This window comes from Bos javanicus, chromosome 2 (genome assembly GCF_032452875.1).
Source record: "Bos javanicus breed banteng chromosome 2, ARS-OSU_banteng_1.0, whole genome shotgun sequence".
NCBI classification, from domain to species: Eukaryota; Metazoa; Chordata; class Mammalia; order Artiodactyla; family Bovidae; genus Bos; species Bos javanicus.
Window position 1 is genome coordinate 124,667,386 of NC_083869.1, and position 19,536 is coordinate 124,686,921.

At 42.4% G+C, this 19,536-nt stretch overlaps 1 protein-coding gene and 1 non-coding gene across 5 annotated transcripts in view; one reads left to right on the forward strand and one right to left on the reverse strand.

The window, feature by feature from the left end:
- The first annotated feature begins 5,277 nt into the window (after positions 1-5,277).
- Positions 5,278-5,384, forward strand: LOC133236458 (U6 spliceosomal RNA). Its single transcript, XR_009732897.1, has one exon. It is a non-coding gene; the product is annotated as a U6 spliceosomal RNA (small nuclear RNA).
- A 7,469-nt stretch (positions 5,385-12,853) lies between these two features.
- GMEB1 (glucocorticoid modulatory element binding protein 1) overlaps positions 12,854-19,536 on the reverse strand; it is a 35,303-nt gene continuing 28,620 nt past the window's right edge. For all 4 annotated transcript variants that reach the window (XM_061390720.1, XM_061390746.1, XM_061390737.1 and 1 more), the window contains exon 10: positions 12,854-16,187. In XM_061390720.1, the coding sequence (XP_061246704.1) occupies positions 15,487-16,187 (701 nt within the window). In that variant the 3' untranslated portion in view covers positions 12,854-15,486. The remainder of the gene's footprint in view (positions 16,188-19,536) is intronic.

The following is a 19,536-nucleotide window of genomic DNA, read 5'->3' on the forward strand; positions in this document are numbered from 1 at the left end:
CGTCCACCCACCACAAGTAGAGGAAGCCTGCTTGCAGCAAGAAAAACCCCAGTGTAGCCAAAAAAAAGAGAGAGAGAGACATATAATTAATCATTGGGAAGAGGGAGAGGAAGTCTGGAGTGTGGGGTATCATCTTAGGGTGGCAGAGAAAAGAATACTGTATGAGAAATTAGTTTGGATTCTAGTTTCACCTCTACCACTAGGTGCATAGATCCTTCAGTCCCTCTACTAACATAACAAGCATTTATTGAGGGCGAGGAGTACGTCAAGGCTGTATGTTGTCACCCTGCTTATTTAGCTTATATGCAGAGTACATCATGAGAAACGCTGGACTGGATGAAGCACAAGCTGGAATCAAGATTTCTGGGAGAAATATCAATAACCTCAGATATGCAGATGACACCACCCCTATGGCAGAAAGTGAAGAAGAACTAAAGAGACTCTTGATGAAAGTGAAAAATGAGAGTGAAAAAGTTGACTTAAAGCTCAACATTCAGAAAACTAAGATCATGGCATCCTGTCCCATCACTTCATGGCAAATAGGTGGGGAAACAGTGGAAACAGTGGCTGACTTTATTTTTGGGGGCTCCAAAATCACTGCAGATGGTGATTGCAGCCATAAAATTAAAAGACGTTTGCTCCTTGGAAGGAAAGTTATGACCAACCTAGACAGCATATTAAAAAGCAGATGGACCTTGCCAACAAAAGTCAGTCTAGTCAAGGCTATGGTTTTTCCAGTGGTCATGTATGGATGTGAGAGTTGGACCATAAAGAAAGCTAAGCGCTGAAGAACTGATGCTTTTGAACTGTGGTGTTGGAGAAGACTCTTGAGAGTCCCTTGAACTGCAAGGAGATCCAACCAGTCTGTCCTAAAGGAGATCAGTCCTGGGTGTTCACTGGAAGGACTGATGTTGAAGCTGAAACTCCAATACTTTGGCCACCTGATGCGAAGAACTGACTCATTTGAAAAGACCTTGATGCTGGGGAAGATTGAAGGCAGGAGGAGAAGGGGACGACGAAGGATGAGATGGTTGGATGGCATCACCGACTTAATGGACATGAGTTTGGGTAAACTCCGGGAGTTGGTGATGGATTGGGAGGCCTGGCGTGCTGTGGTCCATGGGGTCGCAAAGAGTCAGATACGACTGAGTGATTGAACTGAACTGAACTAAGGCAATGTGCTGGAGAGAAAGTCTTAAGAGTTCAGTTCCTCTTGAAGTCTATAGTCAGGGAAACTGACAGCAAATAGCTATTAAAATAATCATTCAATCACAGTTGTGTAGAGTGCATGAGAAAGCGTAGATGGACCTCACTTAGTCAGAAGACCAGGAAGTTTTCTCTGAAGTCCATGAGCTTCAGCTAGAACCTGAAAGGTGACCGGAAATTGACCAGTCTAGGAGGGAAGGAATGTGAGAGATAATGTGTGCAAAGGCCTCAGGCAGGGAAGGAGCTTTGGCACTGGTGAGGAACTGAAAAAAAGGCCAGTGTGACTGGTGCATAATGAGAGACAGGATGAAACCAAATGAGACTCAAGAATTGGGCAGAAAGAAGGAAAATAGAGACTATAGTTGTTAACTACAAGGAGTGATCATCTGGTAAAGGGTTAATAGAAGCATAGTATTCTCAGGTTTATGTTTTAAGAAGTTCACTGTGATTGCAGTGTGGAAAGGAGATTCAGGGAGAGATGAGTACATTAGGAGTTAGAAGAATATAGTAGCAAATGCAAGCAAAACGTAGTGGTCTAATACGGTGATAATGGGGAATTCCTTGACGGTCCAATGCTTAGGACTCCTCGCTCTCACTGTCAAGGGTTCGGGTTCAATCTCTGGTGGGGGAACTAAGATCCCACAAGCTGTGCGGCTTGGGGACGGGGGAAATATATATATATATATATATATAAACAGAAAAGGACAAATGGACATTTTAGGTGGTAAAATGAGAGGTCTCAGTGATTGATTGGATTTGGGGAGGGCATTAAAGGAGGAGATACAAACATAATATCTAGTTTAATTTGAGTGATTCCATGGATCTGGTGCCATTTTCTTTAACTATGTTTATTTATTTTTAATATCTATATTTATTTATGTGGCTGCACTGAGTCACAGTTGCAGGACACAGGATCTTCAATCTTCATTGCAGCATTCCAACTCTTAGTTGCAGCGTGTGGGATCTAGTTCCCCCAACCTGGGCCCCCTGCATTGAAAGCAGGTGCCATTTTCTAAAGCAGGTAATACTAGAGACAGGGAAAGATCATTAATTCACCTTTGGACATGCTGTGTTTCAGGAGAATCTAAAATATCAGATAGGAATATTCTATAGACAATTAAGAGGTTTGGGGCTTAGAGAGTAAAATCAAACTAGGAATACAAATCTTGGAATCTCTGGTATGGGGATGTTAGTTAAACCCAAAAGAGCCCCTGAAATTTCCTCAGAAGAGCAAGAGGAGAGCAACAGGCCCAGTACCAAACTAGAGATGGAAGGGGAGAGACAGAGGAAATCATCTCCTTACTCAGAGTCTATTTCCAAGACTGTAAAATAGAGACGTGGGGCTATTAATCTCAGAATAACTTCTGAGATTCCTTCTAGTTCAACCATTTTAGACCTCTGGAAGGTAAAACCGAAGAAATTCTTCCGGATGTATGAAGGGGGCAGTGGGGATAAGAGAAAGAAAAGAAGCAGGCAAGGAGGGGACTTCCCTGGCGGTCCAGTGACTAAGGCTCAGCCTTCCACCTCAGGGGATACAGTTTAATCCCTGGTTCAGTTCAGTTCAGTCGCTCAGTCGTGTCCGACTCTTTGTGACCCCATGAACTGCAGCACGCCAGGCCTCTCTGTCCATCACCAACTCTCGGAGTTCACTCAAACTCACATCCATCGAGTCGATGATGCCATCCAGCCATCTCATTCTGTCATCTCCTTCTCCTCCTGCCCCCAATCCCTCCCAGCATCAGGGTCTTTTCCAATGAGTCAACTCTTCGCATGAGGTGGCCAAAGTACTAGAGTTTCAGCTTTAGCATCATTCCTTCCAAAGAACACCCAAGACTGATCTCCTTTAGGATGGACTAGTTGGATATCCTTGCAGTCCAAGGGACCCTCAAGAGTCTTCTCCAACACCACAGTTCAAAAGCATCAATTCTTCGGTGCTCAGCTTTCTTCACAGTCCATCTCTCACATCCATACACGACTACTGGAAAAACCATAGCCTTGACTAGACGGACCTTTGTTGGCAAAGTAATGTCTCTGCTTTTCAATATGCTATCTAGGTTGGTCATAACTTTCCTTCCAAGGAGTAAGCGTCTTTTAATTTCATTTAAAACCCCTGCTTAGGACAGGTTTAATCCCTGGTTAGAACAGGTTCGATCCCTGGTTAGGACAGATTTTACGTGTAATCTCCAGAATTTTACTATGGGCTGGGCTGGGCCCTAGCACGCTTGCTCTTTTTCTCAAATGCTTCCAGACTTCAGGAACAGCAGACTTCATTGCCCACGTCACCCTCTTACTAAGGCAGGAATGGAACATTTATCCTTTGATAAATGTTTATATACTTCATACAACTGACAGTGTAAAACCCTATTTTTAAAGATTTCTACTGGTTCTCTGTAATCCACACAGTTTACCAAGCTTGTGACTCCCTGCTGCTGCTGCTGCTGCTAAATTTCTTCAGTCGTGTCCGACTCTGTGCGACCCCATAGATAGCAGCCCATGAGGCTCCCCTGTCCCTGGGATTCTCCAGGCAAGAACACTGGAGTGGGTTGCCATTTCCTTCTCCAATGCATGAAAGTGAAAAATGAAAGTGAAGTCACTTAGTCGTGTCCGACTCCTAGCGACCCCATGGACTGCAGCCTACCAGGCTCCTCCATCCATGGGATTTTCCAGGCAAGAGTACTGGAGTAGGGTGCCATTGCCTTCTCCATGTGACTCCCTAGCCATGTATATTTCTCACCATACACTCTGAGCTCCAGCCACATTGTGTTTTTCTGAAACATACATTTTTTCCCTGGAACCTACAACTTTGCACATGCTGTTCTTTCTGCTCCATTGTCCTTGACATCTCCCCTCCCCAACTCACATTTGTCCTTCAAAACCCTGATCAATTAAGCCATATTTTTTCCCTTGAGCAGAACAAAGGTGCTCTCTTGGCCCACCCATAATATTGGTCACAGTTCCTTATGGTAACCTATTTTAGTGTATTAAAGTTATCTGTTTATATCAGCATTTTTCTTTTGGAAATCTTGGACTCAGTTGAAAATCTAATGAGAGTAATGAAACTTCTCAGAAAAATGCATATACAACCAAATTTTTACCTCCAATCTCATTATGTACTCTCTTTCCCAAGGATTGGGGTTCCCTGGTGGCTCAGATGGTAAAGAATCTGCCTGCAATGCAGGAGACCCAGGTTTCATCCCTTGTCAGGAAGATCCGTTGGAGAAGAGAATGGCTACCCATTTCAGTATTCTTCCCTGGAGAATTCCAGGGACTACTGGAATTCACTACCGAGCCACTAATGCTTTTGCTTTCACACTTTCCCCAAGTACATCCATTTCATCGACTGCAGGTTAAGAGAACCAACTATCAGCTTATATACTGCCTCTCCAATAAATCTATTACTGCTTATAGGACAAAGAACATTTTATTATTATCTTTATAATCCAGTGCTTGCTAAATAAATGTTTGTTGAATTAATTTCTCTCATTCATTTTCAAAATTCCCCCTAGTAATGTCAATCTCCATTTTATTAATGAAAACCTTGTGGGGCCAACCTTTGCATTCAAAAGTTAAATGTGAAGATTTAACTTGCATAATTGAATGTTAAGGAAAGGCACTGTGGAAATCCCAAGATAAATGGATGGTTGTCTTTTGACATGCAGGTGTGTTTTATGACTTGCTGAATGAAGTTCTGAGAAGAGCAACATGAGAACAAAGCTAAAGGAAGAAAAGACCTACATCTGGGCCAAGTGGCCTAAGGACACTAGGAATCCACAAGGGCCCCTGTCGGGGATGTCATCAAGGGCAGAAAAGAACCAGAACCCAGAGAGAGCCATCAGGAAAAGATCCTTGAAGTTTTCAACTCAGGGTCTAGAGGTGAAAGCCGAAAGTTTCACCAGTTCCCCAAGAAATGAGAAAGCTAATGATAATGTAATGAGCTTTTCATAAAGCTAAACTTATTCAGTGTAGAAGACTTATTTATTCTTAGATTGTTTTCCTCCTACTTTCGTGATGTGAAAACGACCTTTCTTCTCCAATGATGCCAGTAAAAATTAGCCATTTAAAAAATAGCCTTTGCTCACTTTGGCAGCACATATACTAAAATTGGAACACTACAGAGAAGATTAGCACGGCCCCTATGCAAGGATGACATGCAAATTCATGAAGTGTTCCATATTTTTATATGTATGGCTGAGTCCCTTCACTGTTTACCTGAAACTGGCACAATATCGTTAAGCAGTTATACCCCAATGCAAAATAAAAAGTTTAAGGTTTGGAAAAATAAAAAATATACACTAGATGTTGAAGATATAACAGTGAGCAAAAGAAAATAAGTCAATAAATTAATATCCTTATTTGGTAAAATATAGTGTATAGAACTCCGTACTGGTTCCTTTTCTTTTTTTTTCTTCATACTGTTTCCTAAGACTTTTTTTTTTTCAAACCTCTTTTATTGATCCACGGGATCTCAGAGTTTGAACAGCACTGTGCTAGGAAACAGCTTATAGTCTTAATCTTAAGACAATAGCCCAGAGGGAAAAATGAAGTATAAACAAGATTTCTAGAGATAGTTCCAAGAGAAAAATGAAGTTAGGGAGACCTAGGAAGGACTGGTTCAATTTTAAGTCTGTGCCAAGAAAAAATAGTGAAACTAATGAATGTGCCTCTAAACAATTTCACAGTGTTTTATAGTTAAATGCTTCCCTTTTGATCCTTGGGTGGCAGCTACAGAGTGTGAGAGGCAAAAATATGTCCACTTTGCTCAAAAAGTCTTATCAGAATGTCTTGGTCAATGGAAATGTTAACTCAACATTTCTGAAGCATAGTGGTTGCATTTTTGTTCCTGGAGCAGGGAAATACATTTTCACTGAGTTGGTAAAGACTTTACAATATTATAATGTTCTATGAAATTGGTTCCTCACCAACAAGGGATATGGGGTTGGGCTCTCAGTTCAGTTCAGTTGAGTCTTGTCCAACTCTTTGCAACCCCATGGACTGCATCACACCAGGTTTCTGTGTCCAACACCAACTCCTGGAACTTGATCAAACTCATGTCCATCGAGTCAGTGATGCCATCCAACCATCTCATCCTCTGTCGTCCCCTTCTTTTCCTGCCTTCAATTTTTCCCAGCATCAGGGTCTTTTCCACAGAGTCAGTTCTTTGCATCAGGTGGCTAAAGTATTAGAGTTTCAGCTTCAGCATCAGTCCTTCCAATGAATATTCAGGACTGATTTCCTTTAGGATGGACTGGTTTGATCTCCTTGCAGTGCAAGGGACTCTCAAGAGTCTTCTCCAACACCACAGTTCAAAAGCATCACTTTTTTCACATTCAGCTTTCTTTACGGTCCAATTCTCACATCCGTATATGACTAATGGAAAAACCATAGCTTTGACCAAAAGGACCTTTGTCAGCAAAGTAATGTCTCTGCTTTTTAATATGCTGTCTAGGTTGGTCATAGCTTTTCTTCCAAGGAGCAAGTGTCTTTTAATTGTGTGGTTGCAGTCACCATCTACAGTGATTTTGAAGCCCAAGAAAAGAAAGCCTGTCACTGTTTCCACTGTTTCCCTGTCTATTTGCCATGAAGTGATGTGTTGACTTTTAAGCCAGCCTTTTTTCACTTTCTTCTTTCACTTTAGTGAAAGCTCTTTAGTTCCTCTTCACTATCTGCCATAAGGATGGTGTCATCTGTGTATCTGGGGTTATTGATATTTCTCCCGACCATCTTGATTCCAGCTTGTGCCTCATCCAGCCTGGCATTCTGCATGATGCACTCTGCATATAGACCCAGGGTTCGATCCCTTGGTTGAGAAGATTCCCTGAAGTAGGAAATGGCACACTACTCCAGTATTCTTGCCAGGCTATCCCATGGACAGAGAAGCCTGGTGGGCTACAATCCATGGGGTTTCAAAGAGTCAGACATGACTGAGAAACAGCATGCACTCTGCATATAATTTAAATAAGCAGGGTGATAATATACAGCCTTGACGTACTCCCTTCTTGATTTGGAACGAGTCTGTTGTTCCATGTCCAGTTCTAACTGTTGCTTCTTGACCTGCATACACATTTCAGGAGGCAGGTAAGGTGGTCTGGTATTTCCATCTCTTTCAGAATTTTCCTCAGTTTGTTGTGATCTACACAGTCAAAGGCTTTGGTGTAATCAATGAAGCAGATGTTTTTCTGGAACTCTCTTGCTTTTTGATGATCCAGCAGATGTTGGCAATTTGATCTCTGGTTCCTCTGCCTTTTCTAAATCCAGCTTGAACATCTGGACGTTCACAGTTCATGTATTATTGAAGCCTGGGTTGGAGAACTTTGAGCATTACTTTGATAGCATGTGAAATGAGTGCAATTGTGCAGTAGTTTGAGCATTCTTTGGCATTGCCTTTCTTTGGGATTGGAATGAAAACTGACCTTTTCCAGTCCTGTGGCCACTGCTGAGTTTTCCAAATTGGCTGGCATATTGAGTGTAGTACTTTAACAGCATCATCTTTTAGGATTTGAAAGAGCTCAACTGGAATTCCATCACCTCCACTAGCTTTGTTTGTAGTGATGCTTCCTAAGGTCCACTTGACTTCGCATCCCAGGATGTCTGGCTCTATGTAAGTGATCACACCACTGTGGTTATCTGGGTCATGAAGCTCTTTTTTGTACAGTTCTTCTGTGTATTCTTGCCATCTCTTCTTAATATCTTCTGCTTCTGTTAGGTCCATACAGTTTCTATTCTTTATTGTGACCATCTTTGCATGAAATGTTCCCTTGGTATCTCTGATTTTCTGTGTCTTTCCCTGTCTATTGTTTTCCTCTATTTTTTTTTGCATTGATCTGTTAGGAAGGCTTTCTTATCTATTAGGCTTGCTAATCTTTGGAACTCTGCACTCAGATGGATATATCTTTTCTTTTCTCCTTTGCCTTTTGCTTCTCTTCTTTTCTCAGATAATTGTAAAGACCTCCTCAGACCATTTTGCCTTTTTGCATTTCTTTTCCTTGGAGATGGTTTTGATCACTGCCTCCTGTACAATGTCACGAACCTCCATCCATAGTTCTTCAGGCACTCTGTCTATCAGACCTAATCCCTTGAATCTATTTCTCACTTCCACTGTATAATCGTAAAGGGTTGGGCTCTATACAGTAGGGAACAAATGAAGGAGTTCTAATCAGGGACCATGACATCAGCATCACCTCAAACAGGACCATTAACAAAGTGATAAATCAGTACTTCCTGTGTCTGATGGACAGGATAGATGATTTGGGTTCTAAAATAATTTCTCAGGTAAGTTCCCTCCCCTCACAACTCCCTCTCCAGTACTTTTGAGAGATGGTGAACAGGACTGTAAGCAAAACAACCTTAAGGAGCAGCTAAACAAAATACATTATCCGTAGAACATCATCATGATAAAATAGTTAGTTGAAAGTTTTCCTTTTAGGTATTAAGGTTCTCTAGCACATTTGAAGACTCTGTTTAATAAATTTGATCCATATACAATGCTTCAAATGTATCTGTTGTTTAGAGTAGAATATAAATGTTAGTTTCCTCATTGTAAAATGATGTAAACAATGCTATTGACCACGCAGGACTGTAGTGAGGATCAAATGGATTAACAATGTAAAGTGCTTAGAACAATGCTTGGTACATAGTTATCCTTCCATAAGTATTGGCTATTATTGTTATTATTATTAATAATATTATTCATGCATCAAATATCTATCCAGCCTCTACTACATGCCAGGCACTGTTCCAGGGACTGCAGAACAGCAGTGACCAAGAGGTGAGAAAGGCCCCTGCTCTCATGGAGCTTCCATTCTAGTTGGGGGAGAAAAAAATACATGTATATCAGGTGATAGTAAAAGAAAGAAAAATAAAGCAGGGTAAAGGAAAGTGGGAAGCACAGTGCAGAAGGAAACTGCCACTCTTCATAGGGTGGGTAATCAAGGAAGTCCTCTCTGATAAGGGAACATGTGAACGGAGACTTGAAGGAAATGAGGTATTAATAATAAGCTCCGCAGCTACCTGGGGGGAAGAGTGTGCTTGAAACCATTGAATCAAAAAATAAGCTGCAAAAAATAAGTATTAATAGATTTGGGTTTGTAATAGGGAGTGACAGTGTCTGTTAAGAAGCCATGTTTCACCTAACACAGGCCTCAGTTCCAGTCTGGTGCTGCTGTGAGGAAATGTGGACCCAGTGTTGTCAGATCTTCTGGGCTTTGGTTTTTGTTGTTGCTGTTTTTTGAAGAAAAGTTTTATCCTAAATTTTTCATGTGAACTGTTCCTATGTTTGAAACTCTGTGTAGGCATAAACGGGGCTTCCCTGGCGGCTCAGATGGTAAAGAATCTGCCTGCAATGCAGGAGACCGGGTTCGATCCCTGGGTCGGGAAGATCCCCTGGAGGAGGAAGTGGCAACCCACTCCAGTATTCTTGCCTGGAGGATCCCATGGACAGAGGAGCCTGGCAGACTACAGTCCATGGGGTCGCAAAGAATCAGACATGAGACTCAGCAACTAAGCATGCGTGCATATAGGCATAAATACACAGATTTGTTTGTCAAAAGACAGGTACAAGAATATTCGAAGGTGGGATTTCCCTGGTGGTCCAGTGGTTAGGATCTGGCGCTTTCACTGCCAGGACTGGGTTCAATCACTGGTCAGGGAATTAAGATGTGGAAAGCCACATGGCACAGCGCCCCTCCCACCAAAAAAAAGAATTTTCACAGGCATTATTATAACAGCCCCATACTGGAAGCTACCCATGTGCCAATCAGTTGTGGCATAGTAAATAGTACCCTCTACACATCAAAGAGAAGCAATCAACTACACTTCACACATTATGGGTGAATCTTACAACATAATGTTGAGAGAAAAAATGCCAGTCCCAAAAGAGTTCAAAAATAGGTAAAACTAAGATATGATGTTAGAGACATAGATAGCGGTTATGCTGTCTGGGAGAGGTGCTGGTGGGTTGTTTTTTACTTTTTCCCTCCTTGATCTGAAAGCTGATTTCATGGGTATGTTCAATTTATCAAACTGTACAGTGATTTATGCAATTTCCTGTATGCATTTATATGTCAATGAAAAGTTAAAACAACTGCAACTAAGACCCAACACAGCCAAATAAATGAATTTTTTTTTTTAAGTTAAAACAAAAATGTGGGCCAAAGTAAATCTTAAGGTTGATTCAGAGCTGTAGGCTTCCAGTTTGCTCTACAACACATATATTTCTTTGGAGAAAACAACTGAGAAGTTTTGGGGTTTTTTTAAAAAACATACTTTGAAATGAGGTAATACCTCCTTTTACAGAAGCTCCTACATTAAAGTCCAATGAGGAACCCATCTTTCTTTCTGGATCACTACCCAGCCTCAGATTTATCTTTGTATGTGACCCAATGCTAATGTCCACGTGTTTTCAAACTAGAAAAATCGACCCACGTCATAAACCATAGTTACTAGCAAAGGCACATAGAAGCAAGAGAACCCAGGGTTAATTTCAAAGTAGAGTGTGGCCTACTTTAGGATGAGAGGGCTTCAGGAGTCTTCAGGTTGGGAGCCTCATAGACACAACAGAAACTTCAGGTAGTTATGAAGATGTAGTTAAGAATCATACTGGGCTGCAATAATTTATCCAGCAAACAGGCATGTCTCAGCCTGGGCTATGGACCATAGGTAGAGAATCGATCAGGTGTGAAAGATAGATTTTAGAATCTGTGTTCTGAGGAACTTCGAGCACAAGCATATCCCAAAGATGCCTCAATTCAGGTGATGACTAGAGTTAAGAAGGCTGTTCTAGAGTGAAGACTGAAATCTCTGGATGTACGGTGAGGTTTGGGTCTTGGGGTCTCCTTGGAAGGAAATGATTGTCTTGAGTTGTTGATAAGAAAGTTATTGCTAAGAAAGGCAGAGTTACTACATGGCAGGATTTGGGAACTAAGTCACACTGGTTTCTCCAAAGCAAGGAGGATGGTGCAGCAAGGTGAGGATGTTCAAGGAAAGTAGAACCTTCTAGAGGGCGCTCGATTGCCTAGCTTGGGACTAAGAAAGGTGTTCCAGGTTGGCAAGGAAAACTAGAAATGACTCAACTAAGGCTATCTAAGAAGAGAATACCAGGGGCAGAGAGTGCTAGTCTAGCGGAACTGATCCTTTGTTTAGCGCATCAGCCTTGCTTATTATTGTAGTACGTTACAGACTACACAAGAATTTCCCAGGGAAGAGGTATCCAAGGTGTGAGGGGTCTGTGTTCAATTGTACTAGGTTGTTGACTGAAAAGGCAGGGGCTAGCTAACCTAGAATCTGATTTGTCTCAGAAAGGACTATTTCCTCAGGAGCATTACCCAAGTGAATCACAACTCATGCCTATTTTGAGAATTCAACCTTTTCTTTGTCCTTTCTGCCTCCTTGAGAGTTGTGGGCCAGTTATAACTCAATGAACTGCTGCTACTAAGTCGCTTCAGTCGTGTCCAACTCTGTGCGACCCCATAGACGGCAGCCCACCAGGCTCCCATCCCTGGGATTCTCCAGGCAAGAACACTGGAGTGGGTTGCCATTTCCTTCTCCAATGCATGAAAGTGAAAAGCAAAAGTGAAGTCACTCAGTCGTGTCTGACTCTTTGCGACCCCATGGACTGCAGCCTACCAGACTCCTCCATCCATGGGATTTTCCAGGCAAGAGTACTGGAGTGGGGAGCCATTCTCCAAACTCAATGAACTAGGAGTTCCATATTTTGTACTTGATTTCACTATCTTTATCATCAAATGTTACCAGTACTTCCCACCATGCAGACTTACCTTTAATGCTTTTCATGAAATAGGTTAAAATGCCACCACTAAACAGTCAATCCACCTGGGTTGAATGTTAAATTTGAGGGTATCTGGATTAATTCTGGTCTTCCTCCCCAAATATGGACAGAAGCATAAAAGAAACTTCACATGAAACAGCTTGAAATCCTAAATATTCAAGTCTATTGTTTCTTTTTTTAACTTTGGAATGGCAGGGAGTTTTGTTTTAATTGGGGGAGGGGACAGGGATGGAGCCTGGAAACTGAAAAGGGGAAGAGAACAGGCACGCACCAGACAGGGGCATGGCCAAGGTAAGACAGCTGAACAGTTGCTTCTGAGCCCTTTGTGAAAACCACACTGCAGGAATGTTTGGGGCATTTACCTTCTACCAGCTAAAGTCCAGTCCTGTACTGGATTCATCTGCTGGAAACTCTGAGAAGCTGATGAATGACTGGGCTTTCTCCAGTGGAGTGGTCTCAGGAGAGCCTATCTAAGCTGCTAACTCTGCCTAGCTCTGGAGGCAGAAGCAACAAGACAGCGGATTTTTTCCCCCTTCTTGTATACCTAAGTCCAACAACTTGAAAATGGAATCCAAAAAAGTAGCCAAAAATGGTCTGTCCTAAATCAGGTTAGGTATACATCTTCTCCAGAAAGTACTCCCATTATTTACTGATCTCTGCCTCCAAGCTGGGTTAGACGCTTGACCCTTTGTTCTCTCTTCTCCCAGCCAATAGCTCTGCCACTGCACTTATCCCATTGGATGATTAGTTTCAGTATCTCCCTAGAGAAAGGCTTAACCATTTTGTACCTTTGGTAGCCTTCTGAAATCCATGGACCAGCTCTCAGAACAATATTTATCAATGCATGAAATAAAATACATAAGGTTACAAAGGAAACCAATTATATTGAAATACAGTTCTTAACTCCAGACAGTCTCTGGAGAATGAGTCCCTTGAGTGCATGGACTGAGCGAGCCTTCATCTCTGTACTGCGAGTGCCGAGCACAAAGCCTGGCACATAGGTGACACTTACAAACATTCACTTAGTGAGGGAACAGAAAGATAGATGGCTACTGGAAGCTCAGCCTGAGGAATGATTCACTGCAACTGCTTGTGCACACAGCAGTGCCTTGCGTGTGTCTCACCCCATCTGAGCTCATTTAGACCAGGGCTACGAGGAAACCCACATTCAACAACAGGTACATAGCATTGAGCAATAACGACAGGCTATTGGAAGACCAGGAAAACAACATAGCTCATGTATTTCCACCAGGTGGAATATTCAGAGAGTGAAAAGAAACAGGCTCTGTCTTTAGGAGGCGATCTCTTGACTTAGGAAGCATGATGCTCACACTACTTTAAAACAGTACCAACATCTCTGAAATAAGAAAGGAACCTAAGCTAGCATGTAGGTGTTCTCTAGGGCTCCTCCTCTGTCCAGAGTTAAGCCTGTTGTCTCTGGCAAAGAGAAAAGTGTCCTTAAAAACCACATGAGGGATGACATGTGCCTTTCTAGGTTCAAGTAGTAGTTTTAGACTTAGGCAGAAATTTTGTTTATGTACCAAAAGAAAATCTAAAGAAGCAAGAAATAAAAGTCATTTTCCTCACTAAAGATATATTAAGGGCCAAAGCTTTGTTCTAAATTGATTGCTCTGTCTATTGACTATTCTGAAAAGAAAAACAAAACCCCGGACAATCTTAAAGCTGAAAATCACAACTGCATGGGATTCAGAAATTTCACCCTTAAGCCTTTTAAGATTGACCCTTCCAAATGAGAGGGCTTCTCTAGCTATACACAGCTATCGGAGGGATGGCAGAACGCAGTTTTCACTTGCTTAACAACAGGGTTTCCAACATTCGTTGGAAGAAACATAGCTTCAGGTGGGTGCCTTCAAAAAAAAAGAAGGAAACTACAGGTCAAAGTTTTGTTTTTAATTAAAAAAAAAAAAAGACCTCCCACTCCTAAGATGTGTGCTTTCTTTTTTGACCTACTTTTCCTTTAAATGGTCTGCAGTTTCCCTACATTTTTCCTAGTGCAGTAAACAATGCATTCTTTAGAAATAAAAACCAGGGTCCACTCTTGCCCCAAACACTGAAGATGGTCAAAGAGAAAGAATCACAGCACAGAAAATGGGCCCAGCTCCAAATATACAAAAACATTAAAAAAAGAACAAAACAAAATACCCCCTCCCCACCCAAAGACATTATGATTACATTCCTGGTACACTTCCTATAATATAATGCTGCAGACAATGCTTCTTTCCCAGGAAGTCCAGCTTGCTCAGGAGACATCTACTTGATAGGCTGGGATATTGAGTCCTCCCTGCCAAACCTAAGGGTCTTTTATGAGCTCAATATCTCACAGAAACATCTGTGGTATAAATGGTAGAAATGAATCTAAAAGGGGATGAAGGCAGGCAGCCACCTGTCACTGTTCTCTGAATCAGCCAAAAAGCTGAAGAGCGTGGGATCCAGGAGACAGATGCCATTAACCATTCAGGGATACAGGGGAAAACAAGAGGAAGCACCAAAGGAGTGGCTGCTTTTGGTTCCAAAGTCAAGAAAGGGCCCTGCAAAAAAGGGCAGTTGGTCTGGAAGAGGAAATCTCCTGCTCCTGGAGTCATGCAATAAAAATGATGGCCTTGGAGCCCCACCTGCCCAGAACAGCCACAGTCTAAGGACCAGAGCAATTTTATACCACACCACAGTTTGCAAATGAATGGACCTGGAGGGTAAGTGCTTTGACAGAGCGGCTGCAAGGTAAGCCTTAGCCCCAAAGCACAGCTGTGACATCTCTGGATTCTTATCTCTGCCAAGCTGCAGGTCCCTGACGCCACCTGCTTGGTGAAAATGTACCCTTCCGCTTAACACTGGCCTTGCCTCAAAACGGCACCCATGGTGGTAACCCTCAGAGACAGCAAGAGGCATCAGTAGCACTTCTGGAAGTAAGATAATTTCCTTGCCCCATCCTGGCCAAAGCACTTCCCTTTTTAAGCTTCTGCTAGTTTGTTATCTTCCCCTCTAAGCAGAGTCAACTCACTTTTGTTTGGGGGTTTTGCACTGGCCTCTGAGGGCTTGTTTCAGGATACAACATCAAGTATACTTTTGCATCCATGTGTGAGTGGGTTGCCTTCAGGGTCAGATCTGTGTTCCCTGGTTTGGTCAATGCACCTTATGAGACTAAAACCACATGTATACACAGAGAGACCAGCCTGGAAAGTGACTTCTGGAGAGGGTTTCGGGTTATCTTGATGCCTCCCCTCAAAGAAATAACTCTCTTGATGTAAGACGGTTAGGACATTGAATGACCTACTCTCAACTTCCAGAAGGGCAGCTTGTTTTGTCCATTTTTCAGAGAGGGGCTGGAAGGGACCCGACATGTTCAGTTACAACAATGAGATCTTGTTTTTTAAAAAAAAAAAAAGGATCCTATGTGGAAATGAGTGGGACAATGATAAAAATAAACAAATAATTAAAATTCCAAACCAAAACATATCTCCTGGCCCCAAGACCCCCAGTTAATCTTCTAAGACCACAATCTCCACATTGTGGACTTGATGCTGGTGTTCTTCCATCTCAGCCACGACTTTCTCCTCAGTCCTCAGTTCGGTCTCCAAAATGACTGCTTTGCCCTCAGTATCCTCGGCCTCTGGGTCTGGGGCTGGGTCAATCTCAATGATGGTCTGCCCATCCTCTGAGGTGCTTTCAACTGCCTGGATGGCCGAGGTTAGGCCAGACTCCATGGCCACCAGCTCCACAGGGCTCACCATGGTGGTCATGTTGCCCAGGGTACTCCCATCCTGCATGGCGGTGGAGCTCAGCAGTGCCAAGCTAGACGAAGGGTGGATGGTCACTGTGTCTGGTGAGCTGCTCTTGGCTGAGGAGACCACTGTGGCATAACGGAAGAGCTGAGGGCCAGAAGGCAGTGTGTGGACAGTCACAGGACTGGAGCCCTGGCTGAGGGTGGCCACTGGAATATTGCCCATGGAAAATGACTGACCCACTGGTGTGATGGTGATGGGTGAGATGACCGTGAACTGAGGCTGGTGGACAGGAGGAGAAGGGCTCAGGACGGTGGTGGAGGCTGGCCGCTGGAGCCGGGGCCTTTTGGGAGGCTTAGGAGTGCTCACAGGCATCAGTACCACATTTTGAACTGTCTGGGATTTCAGCCTGTGATCCTGGGCTTGCTTCTTCTGTTCTTCCAACTGGCGTTCCAAGTCTATGGAAAAAAGACAGACTTTGTGTAGAGAGAAGCATAATCTTGGGAACAGTAAACTAGGAGTGAGGAGACCTGGGGTCTTGTCCTGGTTTTGCTACTATTTAGTGACTTCACTTTCACTTTTCACTTTCATGAATTGGAGAAGGAAATGGCAACCCACTCCAGTGTTCTTGCCAGGAGAATCCCAGGGACCGGGAAGCCTGGTGGGCTGCCGTCTATGGGGTCGCACAGAGTCGGACACGACTGAAGCGACTTAGCAGCAGCAGCAGCAGCCTTAGGCAAGTCATGTTATCATTCTGAAGAAGGAACCAGACTGGATCTTTACAACTCCACCAGTTATTATATTTCATTGTGTGATCATAGGCAAGGTGATAATTCAGAATCTTGCCATACTGTGATCCTACTACAGCTCAACTCTAGAAGCTCCTGTGGCATTTTGCCACCTGTCACCAAAATGCAAACCGAAGAAGTCTCCATTTGGTCTAGTAGTTTATATATGCCCTGCCTACAGATGAAAATAATATCTGTACAATCCCTTTGCAGTTGCCATGGACCTACAAAGGAGCTACAATGGCCACTCTGAAAAACAGTGATTTCCAAACTGTCCTTCAAGACAGGATCACTTGCTGGTGACCCAGATGGCTTTAATCTACCATCAGCCCCAGAGAAGTCTACACAAAGTTACAAAGGAAGTCCCTAAGAATTACAATACTGAAGGAGGTCTTAGAGTTCTAACATATTCATTTTGACAGAGATCCAGAGAAGTAAAGCTATTTATTTAAGGTCACAGAACTTGGGCCAAAACAAAAGTCTTCTGATAGTCAATTTGGTGGCCTTCCCACCCCAATACACCTATCACTATCCCTCTCCCAAGGGTCTAATCCAACCTTGATGACTACTGGTGAGTCTGATTCTACAGCAGAACTTCTCTGCTGCTTAGCACCTGATATACATCCAATAAATAACCAGTTACACCCGAAGAGCACTATTCTTCCTGTGTGACACCAAGAGCAAGTCAATTCCCTGCTTGGAATAAAAGAGTGTGTATGTGCATGCATGTATACTAAGCCGCTAATTCGTAGGGATAAAGAACATAGTCAAAAATTTTACAACGCTGTCTTTTAAAGGTTATAAGATACTACATTTTTTTCCCATCTTTGGTGGTAATCAAGGAAACGTGAACCTAAACGAGATATCAATTAAATGTATAGTTTTAAAAAAAGTTAAATCAGAGTGTATTATAAAAAACAACACCCAATGTTGGGAGCTCAAACTTGTGAACTAAATTGGTATAATCTACTCGGAAATTTGATAATAGGTCACAGAACTCCATAAACAAATATCAATACCATTTAGCCTCAAGCTTAGTCCTGTGAAGTAGCTTATTTCTTTATTTTTGGGGGGCCTCACGGCTTACAGGATCTCAGTTCCCCAACCAGGGATTGAACCTGGGTCACGGCATTGAAAGCCTAGAATCCTAACCACTAGACCACCAGGGAACTTCCATGAAGTAGTTTAAAAGGACATAAGAAGAAATGTTATATTCATATAAGTTCACTACAATAAATAAGCCTTTGAAGAAAATTTTGAAAATTTAAATTCATCCCTAGAAAAATGTCGAGGTAAAATACTGTGTAGGAACTTGAAAAAATATTAGTATATCATAGTGAAAAAAGCAGAAAACACAACTTTATGTATATTGTGGTTATAACTAAAATATATGGACAAGGAACCAGAAGCCTACATTTCTAACAAAAACCATCTTTCAGACTGTTCTACCAGTCTGAAAGAAGACAGTGCTACCCTGGGCTTCACTGTCAAGGAGTGATGTGATCCCAGCAAATCATTTACTCTCTCTCTCCCTTTACTGGGTTATCTGTAAAATCAGGATAACAGCCTATAATATCCCTAGGAAGATGAAATGGAAAGGGGGATCTCTGAGAATACTTGGTAAACTGAATTTAAAATATAAACTGGACATAAAAATAAGTTTAAAACAACCTAAATTGTTCTTCTCTTACCAAATGATCTTTCTTGCCTTTTGTTTTCCCAACTGACTATATTCTACATCATATAAGATTGATAATCTATACCTCTAACTTGCTTTGTACCTTATTTCGAAAGCTTCTCATGACTTTTCTCTGGATATAAATCGTCAGGGAATGTTTAACAGGAGGATTCCTACGTGCTGTTTCTCACAAGTCCTTTGTTTCTTTTTAAGTGGAACAGCACGCTGCTCCCAGGAACTGAGGTCATTGTGTGAGACAGGCTTGAATCGCCTTTAGTAAACATTCTCTTTACAACAAAACTGCTTAGTCTCGATTCCCTTTCTTGAGATATGGATTGTCTCCTGACCTTGTGACCATCATCATCCCTTGTTCCCTTGGTAACGGTTACTGTACATTTGATTTTCTGATCTTCATCACTGACGAAAGAAACTTCTTGTACTACGGCCTATATATACTCACAGAAAAATCATTATAGCACCTTTGCTCCATCAGAGCTTGGGTCCCTGTGTCTTTCTTTCTTTCTCTCTCTCTCTTCAGCTGATTCCTCGGACCACAGAGACCCGTCTTGCTCACTCTCCTGCCCAGGCTTCTAAGACTCACTAGAGAAGGTGCCCTGTGCCTTCACCCCCCATCGAGAGGGTGCCCGGTGCCTTCGTGAGAGACCAAGTCCTGTGTCAAGGACTTTATTGGTTTTCTGCGTAAACCAGGGAGTATTAGCCTCTTTATCTCTTTCACTTTCTTATAGTTGCCTCCAGACCACCAGGTCCCGGTCCATTAAAGGACCCCAACAAGTGGCGCCCGAACAGGGACACTGGTGTACGTGGCATTTCGGTCGGAGGGACTCAGGACCTATTGAGGTTGGGACCTATTGAGGTCAGTAAGTACTAAAACACGGGTTATATGGCTGGAAAGCCCCATCATTTCTCTACTTTACTTCACCATTTGTTTAAAGCTCAGGAACTTTTGGTTTCGGGCCAATGAATAAGAGGCTTACTTTCAAACACTGGTTAAATGTAATCCTTGGTTCCCTGATAAAGGCAGTTTTGATTTAGAAATTTGGCACTAGATCAAAGAAAATGTTAGACGAGCCACCAAGCAAGGAAAAAATATTCCAATTGATTTCTGGCCATTTCAAGGTAAATTCTAACCCTCCTAATATTCAACAACAGACAGAACACTTATTGCATGAATATGAATTAGATGATAAAACTTTACAAAAGGCCCAATTAGAACAACATAAAATATTTCAAAATTTTCTTACTAGCCCTGCCCTGGCTGCTCCAAATGCTCCTCCCCTGCCAACAGGTGCAACTCCAAAAGTCTCTCCTTTGTTGGAACCT